The sequence below is a fragment of the Palaemon carinicauda genome, chromosome 32 (genome assembly GCF_036898095.1).
Source record: "Palaemon carinicauda isolate YSFRI2023 chromosome 32, ASM3689809v2, whole genome shotgun sequence".
In the NCBI taxonomy this organism is placed as follows: Eukaryota; Metazoa; Arthropoda; class Malacostraca; order Decapoda; family Palaemonidae; genus Palaemon; species Palaemon carinicauda.
In genome coordinates, this window is record NC_090756.1 from 82,366,793 (window position 1) to 82,384,050 (window position 17,258).

At 45.1% G+C, this 17,258-nt stretch overlaps 1 protein-coding gene across 6 annotated transcripts in view; it reads left to right on the forward strand.

Moving 5' to 3' along the window:
* The window catches only part of LOC137625416 (ADP-ribosylation factor-like protein 13B), a 322,821-nt gene that overhangs the window by 217,193 nt on the left and 88,370 nt on the right, over positions 1–17,258 (forward strand). For 5 of the 6 annotated variants that reach the window (XM_068356324.1, XM_068356323.1, XM_068356325.1 and 2 more), the window contains 2 exons: positions 8,474–8,744; positions 9,830–9,973. In XM_068356324.1, the coding sequence (XP_068212425.1) occupies positions 8,474–8,744; positions 9,830–9,973 (415 nt within the window). The remainder of the gene's footprint in view (positions 1–8,473; positions 8,745–9,829; positions 9,974–17,258) is intronic. The other variant, XM_068356328.1, reaches the window with a different exon arrangement.

Here is a 17,258-nt window from a genome sequence, read left to right on the forward strand (position 1 = left end):
CCTGGCCTCTGCTGCAGGGGAGGAGGAGTCATTGTTGGGATATTCCTCCGTTCAGTTGATATTGCTGTCTTCCCATCTCATGTTTTTGGTGAAATCTTTTGGGGAAGGGAATGTAGCTGCTCACTCGTGGGCGGCCGGCAGTATACTCTGCATGGTAACACCTTCCCCGTTTGCGGTAAGGTTGGGCTTCCGAATGGTTTTCTGCATTAATTAAGTAAAATTATAACTTATGTAATTTATCTTTCAGCTCTGTCTCTGTGGGGTTCCCTCTTTCCTGCCAGAGTTTGTGGTTCTCTTGAGGAGTAATTTTTTTTTCAGCTGAATTAATGAATTGTAATTCTAGTTTTTCTAGAGATGTACGCTGTCGCTCTCCTTCTCCTGTCGATGTTGGCTGGGGAAGGGAATGCGGTCCTTATTTTGTGGGAATGTTTTTTGTTGGTGGACACCTTTCCCGTCCCGAGACTAGTTGCTCCTCCCAAGGGAGTGTTTTTTTTTTTCTTTTTTTTTTAACATAATTTCTTTTACTTTTCCTCAGTTACCTATGCCGTTCTTCTTGGTATGGCTATGATAGCTGATGAGTCTGTGGTCAGAGTGCCAACACTTTCCTGAGCCTGCGGCAGCTCCCGATCATCACGCTAACCTCGAGGAACTAGCTCCGGCTACGTTTTCTCTGGTAACGCTCGATGCAGACCTTCAACTTGAACAAGGCTTGTTTATGGGAAGCAAAGTGCGCTGCCTGGAGGTTTGCCGCGAGGGGTTGGTTTTTCTTTCCTTTCCAAGGGAAAATTTTCCTCCCCAGATGTTGGGCTCTGTTTCTCCCTTCTGAGGGAAAACTTCCCTTCATCATCTCTTGTCTCTCCTGCGAGGGTCCCCTTTCTAGTGAAGGGACTCTCATAGAGACTTCTCTTCGGAGACCTGCTGATGTTCAGCTTGCTGATCCTTTGGTTGCTGCTTGACATTGGGTTGGTGGCAGAAGTCCTCGCCGTATTCTCCTCTTCGCCTTCAGGGCGCTCCTGCTCCGTCGGCGAAGAGACGCCTCTCACATCCTTGTCTTCCTCTTCGGAGGATCCTGCCCAGCCTATCTCTTTTGGTTCCCGACCTTGGCTTCCGTCATCAGCTTCTCCTCAACGAACTTTGTTTCGTTCATCGCTTGCAAGGGATTGTTCTCGATCTCCTCCTGAGTATGTGTCGCCTCACGATGATCTCTTTTCTCCGCCTGAGCTCCAGCTACAGTTTATCAGCAGCGTTCTCCATCTCGTCAGGCTTCTGCTCGATGTTCACCTGCTCGTCAGGATGACTATCGAGCTTCAACACGACCATCCCGTCAGCTCGTGGTTCGCCTAGCCATCGCCTACAGCTGACGATTTGTTCAACCTCTCGTAAATCACCTGCCATGCGAGAATTGCTTGCCATTCGACAGCCGCCTGCTCTTCCATCTCCCTCTCGGGAATCGCCTGCTATGCGTGAACTGCTTGCAGCTGAACAACTGCCTGCTGTTCCAGCTCTTCAGAATTGCGTACTTGTCAGCGTTAGTGTTATAATATTGTTTTGTCCTTTTGCTCTTTCATACCTCACTCTGAACCCTTTGTCTGGTGATCTTTTCTTACTTTGTTTACTTACCTGATGGAGGGACAGTCAAAGCAACTTATCAAGTAATTCTCTGTTTCTTTTGTATTTCCTTTTGTTTATTCCATTTGTATCTATTTGGTTTAATTAGATTTACTTTAAGGATCTAACATAGTTTGTATTACAATTATTATGGGGTCTGCTAATTATGTTCATGGTTGTTTCAGGGAATAATCTACTGAAGTTTAAGTTGAATAAATCTTGGGTAGCAGCAGCCAAGTCTTTTAATGTCACAACAGTCAGGAACTTTGATTTTCTACCAGATAGCGTTCTCACGCGTCTCGTAATGGAAATGTGTCGATCACCGTCAGAGCGCAAAATATCTGACGGTGCGTGAATCGCCTTAGCATGAATTGTCGGCCTATCACCTTGTCCAGGGATTCTTAGCTTGTCGATGCTTAAACCTTCATCACTTAAGAAGCCAGCGTTTGGCTGTTGCTCAGAGCGTTTCAGTCTAACGCGTCTCACTCCTTCAGATTGCAATCGCCCTTCAGGGCGGGAATCAATCAGCCTGTCAATGTTCAACAACTTGTTTACCTCCTAAGTGTTCGGTTACACGTAAACCGCTTACGCGTTTGACTTCTCGTCAACCTTTTGCCACGTGAGAATTGCCGAGAACGCGAGAATCGCCTGCTGTTCCACCACCTCGGGAATCGCCTGCTCTTCCACCACCTCGGAAATCGCCTGCTCTTCCACCACCTCAGAAATCACCTGCTCGTCAGTGATTGCTTGCTCGTTAGCATTCACCTGCCCTTCATCGATCGTCTTGCCAACGGCATTCACTTCAGCGACCACACGCATAGCTTAGACCTTCACCGTCTTGGGAATCGCTCATCAATCACTTAACGAACCAGCGTTCGACCGTTACTCTGAGCTTTCCCAAACCATCGCGTCGCTCACCTTTGGAACGCGTTTGCCCACCTGTTTGTGATTCACTTCAACGTGAATCATCTCTCATCGATCAGCCTTCACGGACAGCTACACTTTAGTCGCCTACTCGAGGATTGTCGACACACTGATAACGATCGATCCCGCGACATTGCGGTATCGCTTGTCAATTCGGGAAGACTCTCCCTGTTATCGATCATCGAGTCATTGGTCTTCACGTCGGCAAACACCATCGCGTTTTAGCAGGAGGTTTCCCAACGCTCTCTAACGCGCCAGTGGCTGTCACATCCTCATGCAAAGAGCATTAGCATCGGACGTCGACCCTTTGTAGGTTGTCGATGTTGTGGTTTCGGAGAGCTCATCTGCTGCCCTGCCAGCTGCTCCTGCAACTGGGTCTTCTTCTCCATCTTTCACCGCCGAGGTCTGTGCCCCTTCCCCTGACGAGCATCCTTCATGGGGAGAGCAAAGTCCGTGGCGTGTCTCAGCCAGTGTTTTCCTTTCCAGTGAACGGTATCACACAGAGACTCCTCTTTGGAGGGTTGCTGTTGATCAGTCTGCTGATCCCATGCTCGTACAGCGTCGGTCGGCGGCAAGAGTCTTTTCCCCTTTTTCCCTGTGGTTACCGACCTTTGCCTCCGTCTCCGTGGATCGCTAGGCTCCGAAACTCTGCTATTGAGGGGTTCTTCCTCTTCGAGCCAAGGGACGTCGAGCAGGCTGCAGAGAGGTGGGGGAATCTAACACGGATTACCTCCTTCTTAGGGCCCTTACAGCTCGGCCCTACAGACCTCCAATCCTTCCTAAACCAACCATGTGAAACCATCAACTATTAAAAAGGCAGAGGTTCCGAAAGCGGAGGTGTCATAGAAGCCCTTTCCTTTCAAGGACGGAAAAGGCAATAAGTCCAATCGTGAAGGAAAACTTCAGAGAGGTGGCGGTAAAAATCGTAAATGCAAAGAGAGGTCATCTTCCTGCTCTTCCACCAGTAGGGGGATACTTACATAGCTACTGGACCAAGTGGATGCAGCTTGAGGCCGTACCTTGGACGATCTCCGTGATTCGTTCAGGTATTGAGTCCCGTTCTTTTCATCTCTCCCCTACTAACTAAGAATCTAGTGTTTATGAGCTCCTTTTGCAATGGGATCAGCAAAGGGGCAGTCCCTTCGGGCTGAAGTCCAGACCTGGTTGGAGAAAGGCCCTATCCAGGAGATCTTCGACGGTTCTGCTGGCCTCTTCAGTCGACTCTTTTTTTTTTTTAAAGATGTCTGGAGACCAGTCACTGATTTCTCAGCTCTGTACATGTTTGTCATACAGACTTCGTTCAGTATGGAGACGGCAGATTCAGTCAGTCTAGTGATAAGACCACAAGACTTCATGTCTTCTTCACTGGATCTAAAGGACACATACTTCCAGATCCCAATCCATCCGTCTTCAAGGAAGTATCTGAGTTTCAACATTGACAACAAGTCATACCAGTTCAAGGTGCTGTGTTTCGGCCTTTCCACAGCACCTCAAGTCTTCATTAGAGGGTTTGCCCTGTGTCATCTTGGGCTCAGAGTTTCGACATCTGTCTCCTTCATTACCTGGATGACTGGCTAATCCTAGCAGACTCAGTGGCAACCCTTTTTCAGCACCGAGACAAACTTCTGAGATTTTGCCAAGATCTGGGGATCATGTTAATCTCGAGAAGTCTTCCCTGCTTTCCACTCAAAGACTGGTATGCCTGGTAATGGTACTTGACACCAAACATCATAAAGCCTTCCCATCAGACAGGATAGCAAGGCTGAGGAAAGTTGCAAGGCCTTTCCTCAAACGAGAAGATTTCCCATCCCAGAAGGGGCTATGTCTCCTCAGACATCTATCATCCTTGGCCCGTCTAATTCCCATCGGTCGCTTCAAGATTCGATCTCTCCAGTGGCATCTGAAGTCCAATTGGAATTGGGCTCTTGATTCCCCGGACACTTTGATTCCCATGGGATCAGAGGAAAAGACGTATCTCGAATAGTGGCTAGTAGACAAGAATCTGCTGAAGGGTGTCGATCTTCTCATTCCTCCCGATTTGATGCTGTTCTCGGACGCATCAAAAGATGGGTGGGGGTCCCACGTTCGGCACCACTTGGCCTTTGACCTTTGGTCATTGTCCAAATAGCACCTTCACATTAATTTATTGGAGATGAACACCGTTTTTCTGGCCCTACAAGAGTTCCACCAGTTCCTGGCGGTTCACTCAGTGATGGTGATGAGCGAAATGATCACGGTAGTAGCTTACACCAAGGAGCAAGATGGTACTTTTTTGCAGCCCCTATCCCTTCTAGCAGTAGAGATACTGAGATGAGATGGGCAGAAGTCCAATTGATCTCGCTATCAGCTCGCTTCATTTCTGGCAAGAAGAATGTGCTCGCCAACAATCTAGACAGAGCATCGCAAATAATGGGTTCCGAATGGTCTTTGGATCATCTAGTAGCCAACAATGTCCGGACTTTGTGGGGTTCCCCGACTGTGGACCCGTTCCCAAAGGCCCTGAACTTCAGACTTCCGTTGGACTGCTTCCCAGTCCCAGATCCCAAGGCTCTCTGGCAAGATGCATTCCAACAACAGTGGGACAACATTGACGTGTATGTATTCCCACCATTCTGTCTGATGATTACTCAACAAGACCAGAACATCGGTCAATCTTCCAAGGACCCTCATAGCTCCACTATGGCATCATGCGTAATGGTTCCCGGACTTTCTGTTGCTCCTGATGGAGCCCCTAAGAGAACTTCTTCCATGAAACATTCTAATCAGACAACCATACGTCAACTTTTCCACAAGGCAGTAGCTTCGCTACGTCTTCACGCCTGGAGACTATCCAGGATCTCCTCTCTCAGAGAGGTTTTTTCGCAACAAGTTTCAAAAGGGGATGCCCGGATGGCTATGAAAATCATTAACTTAATTCTACCAGGCGAAGTGGAACGTCTTCTGTGGTTGGTGCCACGGAAGGGGTCTCAATCCATTCAGTACCACTATTCCAGCAATAGCGGAATTTCTCGTGTATTGGAGGAGGAAATGCATCTTTTGGTTTTAACGTTAAAGGCTGTCGCTCAACCTTGAGTCTCACCTTTAAACTGAAAGGAATGGTCATTTCCTCATCTTTAGAATTTCCATCCTCATACGTAATTGTAAACTTACCTGTCCTCAGTCGGAAGTGAGACCTCCCCCTTGGCATGTGATTCGAGTTCTTTTGTCCCTAGAAGGATTCCCATATGAACCATTACGACAGGCAATGTAGTAGTTTGTGGACTGTGGCCAGACGTAGCACGCAGACTGCCTAGTGTCCGAATGCCGACCACACTCCAACGTTCACTACAAAAAAAATATAAAACGTGGGAATACTCATAAATCTGGGTAAAAGGTAAACAATCAAGGATGGACTGGGCACTGGAGACCACCCCTTGATTATATACTGGGCAAGGGGACCCAGCAAGAACCTTACTTCCCCATTGTCATGCCTTGCCTTGAGCTTGCTGAATAAACATGTAATATGACCGTTGATTCATTTCTGGAAAGTTAGCAGAATTTATGAATAGCTCTATCTTCTTAAGGTTAGATGGCTTCAAGCTTAAGTAAAGTTTCAGAACATTAGGTGAAAGGGAAAAAATGTCTTGGCAGGTAACAGGACACAGTGTGGGAGAAAATATATAATAAAAATGACATTATAAACAGATTTAAAAAAAAAAAAAATAACTAATTAGGTTGACAATAACATTTTTTGTTAAATTCAAATAAGCAATTAAAGGAAGACTGGTATCCCTTTACACTCCAACCTCGCAATAACAAGATAAAAAATGATTTGAATAACAAAAAACAAGAGTTATTCACATGCTGGACACACTTATGGGTTCCAGATACAAGTATAAACAAAGGCACACCTAGCCGTGTATCTATTTGGGATACATTTTAATGTGATTTGAACGAGCTTGTGTGAAGATGAAAGGGATTATAAAACAAGGTTGCACATTGGACCTGACTGCATTCTCTCTCTATATCGGAACCCAAAAAAATGTACAATCCTCAGTGATACACAGTATGTCATGGTTATTCTACACCCATGAAAATGGATAATAGGCGAGACTAATTATAATAATTTTCTGAGGCCCCTCTTGATTGCAAAGTCACACACAAAAAATAAGACATAAAAGATGCTATTCACCATTTATGCGGCCAAACCAGAATCTCCAAGCAAAGCTGCTTTTAACAGTCTTCACCAGGCTTATTAGCAACATAAACAGGTGCAGGATTATGCAATATTATTCCAATTCTTGTACCTCTACTTGTCTGACTGCAATTCTAGTCAGCCTCTTCAAGCCCTGCAGGTAGTAGGGCGTGCTGCAAAAAAAGGAATATCATTAGACAAGGTTGAAGAACCAAAATATAAAAAAATAGAATTCTAATGCAAATATAATGTAATGATATAAAAATAATTTGAATTTTCCTTAACTATTACTTTAGTTTTTTTCCACAGCAACCGTTTGCCTTCTAACCTGGAAGACGGTGTTCTTACTCATCTTGACCTCAGCCAAACGAGTTAGCGAATTTCATGGTTTTCATCTGACGTCGCCCATTCAAGAGGATGGGTAGAGGTAAGCTTCAGCTCTGTCCCTGAGCTTGTTGCCTAGACTCGGAATCCAGGTTTCGGATTCTAGAATCGACTCCTTCCGTATAATGAGTCTCCGCTCTGTAACTGTCAACCGAATCATCTGTTACTCTGCCCAGTAAGAAGTTTGAGGCACTACCTCAAGAGATTAGCAGCAGCTCGGCCCAGAGCGCCCTCACTGATTGCCAGCAAGGGCAGAAACAAGAGGAGGCTCACAGGAAACACAATCTCCGCATGGATTCGCAGGGTCACTGACCTTGCTTTGAATCCCGATCCTCCTCCAGCATGTCGTCCCAGAGCCCATGATGTCATGGGCATAACTACGTCTCTGGCCGGCAAGAAGAACTACTCTGTGACGCAGGTAATGCAAGTGGGCGTGTGAAAAACGCCAAACTACGTTCATCGCCCACTACCTGCAAGGCGTGAGACTCAGGAACCTCAATACGTTTTCTATTGGTCCTGTGACGGATACACAACAGCTGGTTTAGTACCTCAAGATCCTTAATGGACAAGTAGCAGAAGGTGGAGGGCATTGGTTACCTGGGTTTTAGTCTGAGAGAATGAAAGGTTAAATCTGGCTCATTCCCATTCTTCATCCTCCCTTCTCTTGGGGAAATCAGCATCCTGGGTCCTCTGCACAAGCTGACCTCAAACCTCTGCAGGTAAACCATTGCTCCCTTGTGTATCCTAGTATCGTCCCAATACTGTTGCGCCTCCAAGCCCTGGTGAGGTGGTATTGGGAATGTCTCGGTATCCTCGGTTATTCCCTGCAAGTCTCAGAATAACCTTTACCTTGACTGTCACATTGCTAGTTTCTCACCACGCACAGCTTGTGTAGGCCGCAGACCATGCTTGGCAGGTTTAGCGAGGTGTTAGGGTCTCCTTATTGTTGCAATAATCTCTGCATGATAGAGAGTACCCTAGGTAAGGCCAAAAAGCCAGATTGGCAGGAACATCCACCCTCCTAATGGGTGAGTCACCCCTATTAAATAGCATTGGTTTGTATTCCGATTACAGAACAAATGACAAATTCGAAGGTAAACCTTAGCTATTTAAACCTACTTGCCTGCTAACCCTGTCCTCCTTGAAGTCCTACCTCCAAGCAAAGTGAGCTCAATCACAGGTGTGTGAGTGGGAGGGGTAGTAAGTTACCCCTTACCCCCTGCTAATTAGCGGTATGGGTAGTTAACCCTCGCTAAATTTTAATGGCTCGTCCTTTCAGTTACGCCAAAAGTAATACCCCTATTGAATAGCTAAGGTTTGTATTGCTAGGAAAAGTACAAATTACCTCCAAATTTATCATATTTGTCACCTCTCCTTTTTCAGATGGTTGATAGACACCATAGTGGTCCATTACAAAGATATAAACAAACGTGTTGATGAAGACATGGAGAATGAACGATTACAATTGAAGAAGGAATTAGATGAGAGGAAAGAGAGGATACGGAAACTGAGAGCAGAGCGGGAGAGACAAGAAGCCATTAGGAATGAACAGATGGCCCGGCGGGCGCAGACAGCTGTTTTAGACGACAGCGATGATTCTTTACATTCCACTACAAAACCTAGTCCAAGGGCAGGGAGCAGTGGTCTACCCAATGTAAGTGCCTAACCCCCTTCTCTCTCTATCCTTTTCAAGATCAATTTTATACAATTCAGGAGGTTTGTTTATGGATTAAAGTGTTTTGAGCTGTGGGATTATTCAACCAATTACTGTACTCCTTACCAAATGCAAGTGTATGACAAAGAAGGAACAGGTTTTTTGAGGATAGGCCTGAGGAAGGAAGCAGACAGGTAATTTGAAAAGGTGGAGATTTGAGGAATTGTAAAGGAGAAGTATAGGGAGGAACTAGTTGCCAAACAAACTAATCCAACATGTGTAGACAATGTGGCTTCCTAGGAGGAGTTGAGAAATAGTCTGTTGAGCAAAATTATATATTTAGAGGTGAGGACCTTGTGGCATGTTGAATATTTGTTGCCTATGGTACTAAATCATAAAAAGGGAAAATTATAAAAGAAATATCCTAAACATAAAAGTTTCTCTTTGAGTTTATGCTGTCAAGAACAATTTCCTGAGAAAGATTTCATGCCCATTTCAAAGTCAGAATTGCTCTACCACCTTTTTTCTGGTTACTTTTGTAATGTGAGAATGATATGCAATTGTAGTTGGCAGTGAAAGTTACCAATTTGTATTGTCTCTGGTTTATCGCTAAGTTTACTTTGTGATGAGGACAAACTGGTAAAAAATACATCTCCATGCACATCGGTAATAAAGTTTAGAAATCAGCAAGCTTTGTATTGAACGGAATACAGTAGTAATGGGTGAAGAAGAGGAAATATAAGAAAGTAATGCCAAGAAGACATTTTGGTAACATACTTCAACAGAAAGTGGTTGCTTATACTATGAAAGATAATTCATGTGCAGGCTCCAGAGGCTGTAATTGGACACCCCTTTTGAGATAGAGCTTGTAGCAGATGGACAAATAAGATTTTTTTTCCTTATAATGTCTGGAATTATTACTTTCTTAGTTTTGTTATTGTGTGACTTGAAAATTATTTTCCATTTCTTTTCTATTTCTTGGTCTTACATCTTGTTATTACATAAATGGAACATCGTTTAATAGGTTTTTGTGTGTCATAGATTTACTTTTTGACATCATCTGTTTTCTGTGCCTCCTTGTTCAGGGTACTATACCTCAGTTAAGAAGAGCCCACGCTCAGGAAATAGAACCCGAAACAAGTAACTCTACAGATGCTGAAGAACTGAAGGAACTAGGCTTCAAGTCAAGGGTAGAGCTCCAAGAAACTACATCATCATCCTCACCGCAGGTTTGTGTGAGCACTAATTGTTTACCCCCATTTAGTTATGAGCCTTGGAGTCAGTATCTTGTTGGTTTAAAGCAAATTTTGCAGTTGTGGCTATGAGCGAGTAGCTGAAGCATTCCGGTCCAATTTTCCATTTATTCTCAGGAATTCCCTTGGTCTTCCCAGATCCTCTCCTCCTTACCATGATGTCAGCAGCTTAAATACTTCCCACCTAAGTTACCACACAGGCTATGTTAACAAATTGGGTTTTTGGATGAATCATATAACTAAAAAAAGAATTGTGTTTCAGCACTAATCTATTTCTTTAATCTAAATGGTCTACCTTCCAGTCTCTTTCTCTTTTGTAACTGGATCAGATTAAACAGAATTGGAATCAATTGAGAAGTCCTTAGCTCATGCAGCAACCTATGGAAGTCAGCTGGTGTAGTTTTTCCTCTTATTTGTACATTTTAGTCAAATGATGGGCCTGGGAGTTAGCATGGAAGATTAATGATGGCAAAGTAAGGATTATAATTAGATTTTTTTTGTATTGAATACAGTATCTTCATTTGCAACATGACAGGAGATTAGATACCCCTCTTATAGTTCAGGCTTCAATAAAACAAGAATGAGTGGTGTTTAATTACAAAGAGAATTAAAGACCTGTCTCTTAAAATAAATGGAGAAATATCAAAACTGGATTGAGAGAAAAAACTGTCAGATGTTGAATTAATGTCGTGAATGAACTGAACTCATTTTTATTAGCTTGTGTGGTCTGTTTTTGAAAAATTGCCTGTAAGAATAGAATTCTTTTAGAACCGAAGAGGATTACTTTGCGTTTTGTATTTAAGAATTAATACAATTCAGGTAACATAAACAGTGTGAGACAAACTGGGAATGCCTTGATTTTTATGTTAATTTTGGTGAAAGCTTATTTTAGGATGTAGTATTCAAGATCATGCACTTTTTATCAAAAATAGATCTACTGTTTAAGAGAAACATTCCAAACCTCAACCATTCCTGTGAACACCATTATCAGGTTGCAGGACTGCATTAGAATTTGTTCCCAAGCTAATAAACCTTCCGTTATTTATTTGGATTGGATTATCTTTTGGCAGAGCTGGAAGGCAGCCATTAGACTCAAAGTGCGAGGTGGCAACCCTGCCTAATCGCTTGAGCAGGTAGGCTGGGGGGTGGCTGGGGTATACTCAGCTACCTCTGTATATACTTTTACAGCTGTGAGCTAAGTATCTTTTTCTTTTGACTCGGTAGAGAGTGGATGTATCCTCTTTCTCCTCCAAAGGCTGTCATTGGACATCTTTAATCTCTTTTTCTTTTCAGGTGTGCGTGCTTTCTTCGGATCGTTTTCATGCGGACCTGTCCTGGGCGCGAGGGTGTTGCGTTTGGTACTTTCATGTCATCGGTGGGTACTAACCCTCACTCTCTGTGTCCTTCATGTAGAGGGCATTGTTGTGAGGAGGGTTTGCCCTCTGCAGAGTGTAGGGAGTGGCTTGCCATCCAAACGGAGAAATTTGGGCGGCACAGAAAAAAAAAAGGTTGAGCGCGATCTTTCTCCCTCAGGGGCGAGGAAAACGCTTTCTTCTTCTCGCACCCCCAAATCTCTTTTTTTCTTCTCGCACCCCAAATCTCTTTCTTCTTCTCGCACCTCCAAATCTCTTTCTTCTTCTCGCACCCCCAAATCTCTTTCAAACCTCCTTCTCGTTCTCGCTATTCCGAGGGACAATCGAGCAGGAGCGCAGACCGTCTAACTCTTAGCCAACCCTGGCGTACTGCGGCTGTAGTTGCTTCCCCTAGAGGAGCAACTTTGCTTCCAGCCACCGGGGAGCCATTTTCCCTTGCAGATGTGTTGCAGGTATGGCCGGCCTTGCGGGTTTCTGCGCCCTGCCTTGATGCAAGAATTGGTTCGTCTCCTTCAGCGCAGGGCCAGGAAGGACCCATCTTCAGAGCCTTCAACATCTCACACTTTAGAGCCTGCGAAGTCCATCTGTTGCCTTCTCCTGACCTTCCATGCTGGACAAGGGGATAAGGTGATCGCTAGCGTTCGCCCTTCCAACGGCCCCTTACTGGCGATGATCCTACTCGCCATCCTCGGACTTCGTCGTCCTGTAACCTCCAGCCTTCTTTTTCTTCCCACAAGAACCCTTCGGCTGCAGGTGATTATCTTCCAGAGACCAACGCTCCTTCCACCAATGGTCCTTCTAACAGCGGCTCGCGTGGACGAGCTTCTCCATCTTCTCGTCCTTTGGGACGCACTTCTCCTGATCGTCATCTGGATCGTAGGTCATCACGATCCGAACGCTCTTTGTTTAGAAGGCATTCTTGCTCTAGAGCTTCATGCTCATGAGACCATCAGTCTCAACGCTTTCCTTGGAGGCATTTTTCTTCAAAAAGAGAACTCTATCACGAGCATCCTAGTCTAGACCTAGGTCCTAACGCTCGTATTCTAGATCTCGACGATCTAGATCACGAGGATGAGGCTCGCGCTCGCGAGGACGAAGCTCCCGTTCACGAGGGCGACGTTCACACTTGCGAGAGTGCCATTCACGAGAACGACGTTTTTGTTTGCGAGGCCGGCGCTTACGTTCGCAAGCTAGGCATTCACGACGCTCATACCATTCTCGAACGAGAGCTAGATGCTCACGTTCACGATCGCGAACTGTGCGTTCACGATTGAAGGTCTGGACGATCCTCGTCTAGAGGTAGAAGTAGGCGTTTGCGCAGTCCATCAGCACGTAGCCCCTAATTTTCCTTCTCCTAAACGACCTTGGACTGAACCTGATCATCAGACTGACCGTCCCCCAAACAGGCGTCCAGCTAAACCTCCAGTGCTTTTTACCGCCTGGGGTGTTGTAGCAAAGTGTTCGCCTACACAACTCTCGGAAACGCGCCCCAATGCGAAGCGTTCTCCAACGGTTAGGGATGCCCCTACTCAAAGGCCCTCTCTACTGACTTCGTCAGCCATAGGTGCTTCTTTGCAGGAGCAGGAATGTGCTATACTTTCCTCTTCCAGCGTGGCTCCTAGTGCTCATGTTGCAAGAACTTCTAGTGAATCGTGCCCGTTGTCGTGCGAAATTTGCAATTTTGTGCGTTAATCTTGTAAATTTACTCTTAAATCAGCAATTTTCGCAAGCAATTCACGAGCAGAGGTTTCGGAACCGCGAGCAAGTGCGGTACCAACACCTCCAGCTTCGGCTTCTACCACCTCCAGCGGCAGGCCTATACACTTACCAAAAGGTTTTAAGGTGCCTCCTAATAGGTTTGCTAATGTCTCAAGTACCCTGGATCGTCATTCTTGTCCATCTATATATAGAGAGAGAGAGAGAGAGAGAGAGAGAGAGAGAGAGAGAGAGAGAGAGAGAGAGAGAGAGAGAGAGTGAGAGTGAGAGTGAGAGTGAGAGTGAGAGTGAGAGTGTGTGTGTGTGTGTGTGTCAGCGAGCGAGATGTAGTTAGTGTTGTGATTCTTTGTTGTGAGAAACTGTTGGTATAAATGAGGCTGTTGTTTATGTTTTTAGCTAGGTTAGGAAAGTTTTGAATGTCTTGGGTGAATGTTCTTTTTGGTTTGACTGCAGCTAGAGGCAGTTGTGTGGTTTGAGTGCTGGATTTACTTTATATTTTTTACCAGCGTGGAAGTGTTTTGTTTATTTCAACAGCCGTAATTCCTTCTTTGGAGAGATATTTTACGGGGAATTGATTGTTGACGACCTGGCTAATGGTAAGAAAGTTGATACGGCTACTCTGAATTGCATAATTGTTGATGACCCGGACTGAATGAAATTCCGGAAGATTGCTGTTGATGATGATGATGATGATAACCACAACCCCAATCAGGGAAGTAGTTGTGGCAAATTGCCACCCAGTGGACTGTCAAACACAGAGCTGTGGTAGTGTGCTGCAAAAGACAGTTGGCAGTGTGTGGACGAGTGTGCTGGTGTCAACATGTATTATATAAACATATATATTTTGGTGTTGGTGTGCCGTATAATTTTAAGTTTTGTTAGTTTTTTTGTGTTTATTTGAATGGTGTTAGTTTATTGTATGGTTAGTCTCCAAGTTTATGATTAGGTTTAGTTTGTAAGAAATAGTTTGTGTGATTAATTTGGTTTATGATTTATTTTTAGTTTATAAGAAATATAGTATTAAGGTCATGTTTTGTTTTTTGTCCTTTTTGTCTAAGGGTCCAGTTTATGATAACGCAAGGGGAAAGTTTGTGTTGCGGAGACAATTGTCTGTATAGTGTGATCAAAGGTGTGGGGGTTGTTGTTGCAACATCCCGCCACATTATTTTGGCGCCCGAACAGGGACTGCTGAGGTGGGATTGGAAGCTGAACTTTTGGACGAAGGGCTGATAGGATTAGGAATTAGATTTAAGGCTGAAGAAATAACAATGGAAGAGCAGAACAAGTTACTGAGGGAGGAATTGCGGTTGATTAAGGAGCGTGAGGAGAAGTAGTCTGTAGAGAAAGAGAAGTTATTGCATGAGAATGCGAGGCTGATGTGTGAGAATGAAGAGAAGCGAAAGGAACTGAAAGCTCTAAAGGGAACTGTAGAGAGAGTGGAAGAAGGTTTTGAGATGAGGATACAAGAGAATGATAGGTGAATGGATGAGCGTATGGATGAACGGTTTGGGGGTGATGACAGGTCAAATAATGAATATGATTAAAGAGTTCATGGGTGAAGGCACAGTCGGAGGAGTGGCCTCTACTACAAGTAAAGGGTTGCTGGTGGAAGAAAAGGTTAAGGTAAGTGATAATGGGAAAGGAAGTGATAGTGATAGTAATAGTGATAGGGAAGTTAAAGGGAGTAGGTATAGTAAGGATGAACAGAATGGTGAGAGTAAGGATGAAAGGAAAGGTAAAAGTGATGTGAAGAAAGAGAAAAAAAAGTGGCAGGGTGAGAACGAGGATGATCGTGAATGGGTGAAAGTGGTGAGTAAGAAAAGGGCTAGGAAGAGTATAATCAAGGATAGGAGTATGAGTGTGGAATTAGATTCTTTATATTCTAGCAAGGAAGTAGGAAACAAGAAGGAATGTAGCAGTGATGATAGCAGTGAGAATGAACGTGATGTGTGTAAGACTGTGTTTATGAGAGAGGTACCTCGGTGTGAAAGGTTCAATGAGCATAGTAGTAGGGATGTATACGAGTTTTTATGAATAGAATTTACCTGGCAGTTATATATATATAGCTGAGTCTCCGACTGCGGCAGAATTTAATAGAAAATCGCGGCAACCGCCTTGTGGTGGTTGTGTGGTTAGATGGTTAACAACCCTTACAGGGTGGTACTTGGAATCATTCCCGTTTTCTGTTCCTCAGATTATCTCTGCCGGCCGGATCGACAACATCGTTGGTCCGCCTTTCAGAGTTTTTTTCGGATCGCTTTCCCTTCATCGCCTTTTTGGACTTCGTTTTGGTGAAGTACACTGTGTTGGGATTTGGCAATCGTGTTGTTTTTGTTTTTTTGTCTTTTTTCCTTTATTATCATGAGTGAGAAAATTCATTATCATATTTGTGCGAATGATATTTGCAAGGTGAGGTTGCCGAAAGTTTCGGTTGACCCTCACACTATCTGTATGGGTTGCAGGGGGTTTGAATGTGCTTTAGATAATAAGTGCAAGGAATGCAAGGTTTTAAGTGATGATAATTGGTTAGCTATGAAGCGCTATGTGCGCAAACTTGAGATTGATAGAGTTAGAAGAGCTAAATCAAAGTCAGTCTGCTAGTGAGCCTAGCTTAGATTTATCTATTGACCCTTTGCTTGTAACTCCTTTGGAAGGTATTCCTTCCCCAAATATAGTGACTCCTGCCCCTTCTACAGGATCTGTGCCTACGGATGACCCTGGGTATGCTAAATTAGCTGCTGAATTGGAGGCCATTAAAGCACAGTTGGAGGCCTTTAAAGGTAAGGGTGTAGGTGAAATTAGTGCTTGTGAAAGTGCAGTGGAGGTGGCGACTGATCGAATCTGTCATACCCCTAGGTCTAGACCTCTACCAAGCTCCCAGGACCAAGGGAGAAGGTACGTCGAAAGCCGAAAGGGGGTGAGAGGTGCTTATCCTCGGTCAGTCGTCGCCTCAGACAGTCCTGTTGCGATCTCCCAGGCTGCTCTTGACCGCCGTAGGAAGGGCGTGTCGGATACGTTTGTGTCTTCGCCTGATCGTTCTCCCAGACGTAATTGGCGTTACGAATCAAGACCAATGAAGAGAGGGTGGAACCGGGACGTGCAGTCTCGCTCTCGCTCTCCCTCTCCCGGTTCGAGTAGCCGAGACCCTGATCCTTCGGAAGACGATTTCGATGTTGTTCCTGTTAAAAGGGCGAAACAGAGAGTCTTTAGCCCAGTTAATCCTGCTAGACTCCCTACTTCTTTTGCCAGCGCTCCCAGTCAAGCCGTACGGCAACTGCCGTCTTCGGCACCGCGAGAGCCAGCGGAGGTTGCTAAAGCTTTCATGGTTGTTATGCAGGAACAACTTTCATCGTTAGTTGAAGCTTTCAGCCACCCTTCTCAGTCCGTCAGACGTAAGGACGTCTCTTTGCCTGTTAAGAGATCTTCTTCTAAGAGAGATTTTAGTATCTCTCCCAAGAAACCTCTGCGCACTTCGTCGGCCGTACGACAACGTACACCCTCTTCATCGGCACGCTGCCAGGAATTTCCTTCCCCCCTCTCCCGGCGAGGACGATACTGCCTCTCGTTCTCGGCGCCGTGACGATTCCGTTTCTCTTTCGAAACGCCAGGACGTTACTGCCTCGGTTCTTAGGAAACAGGATGAATGCAGTCTGCATTTTCAAGGCGAAGGCAGCCTGCGTCTTCAGGACGCTTCCGTTTCTCGTCATCGTGACGATACTGTCTCTCGTCATCGTGACGATACCGCTTCTCGTCATCGTGACGATACCGCTTCTCGCCGACTGGATGTTAGCGGCGCTCGGCGCCAGGATTCAAACAGCTCTCGCTGCCAGACTGCTGGCAGCCCAACTCTTCGGGATGTTATCCGTGAGCAGGACCTCGAAGATATTTCGGAAGAGGAAGAAAAACCTGCCGACTCTTCTAGTGATTACAAGGTTCTTTCTCGCTCTCTTTTGGAACTTTATGGGGAGGAATTTCAACCTTCGGCCCCTCGTTCTCCTCAGTCTCAATTTACCAGGAAGAAAGCTTCTAAGTCTTCGGCCTTCATCAAAATGAAACTTTCAATTTCGGCCAGGAAAGCTCTCGGTAAAGAGGATGATTGGATGAAGGAACGGAGACAAGCTGTCAAGACCACCTTTTTTTTTCCACCGTCTCGGCTCGCTTCCAAGGCCGGT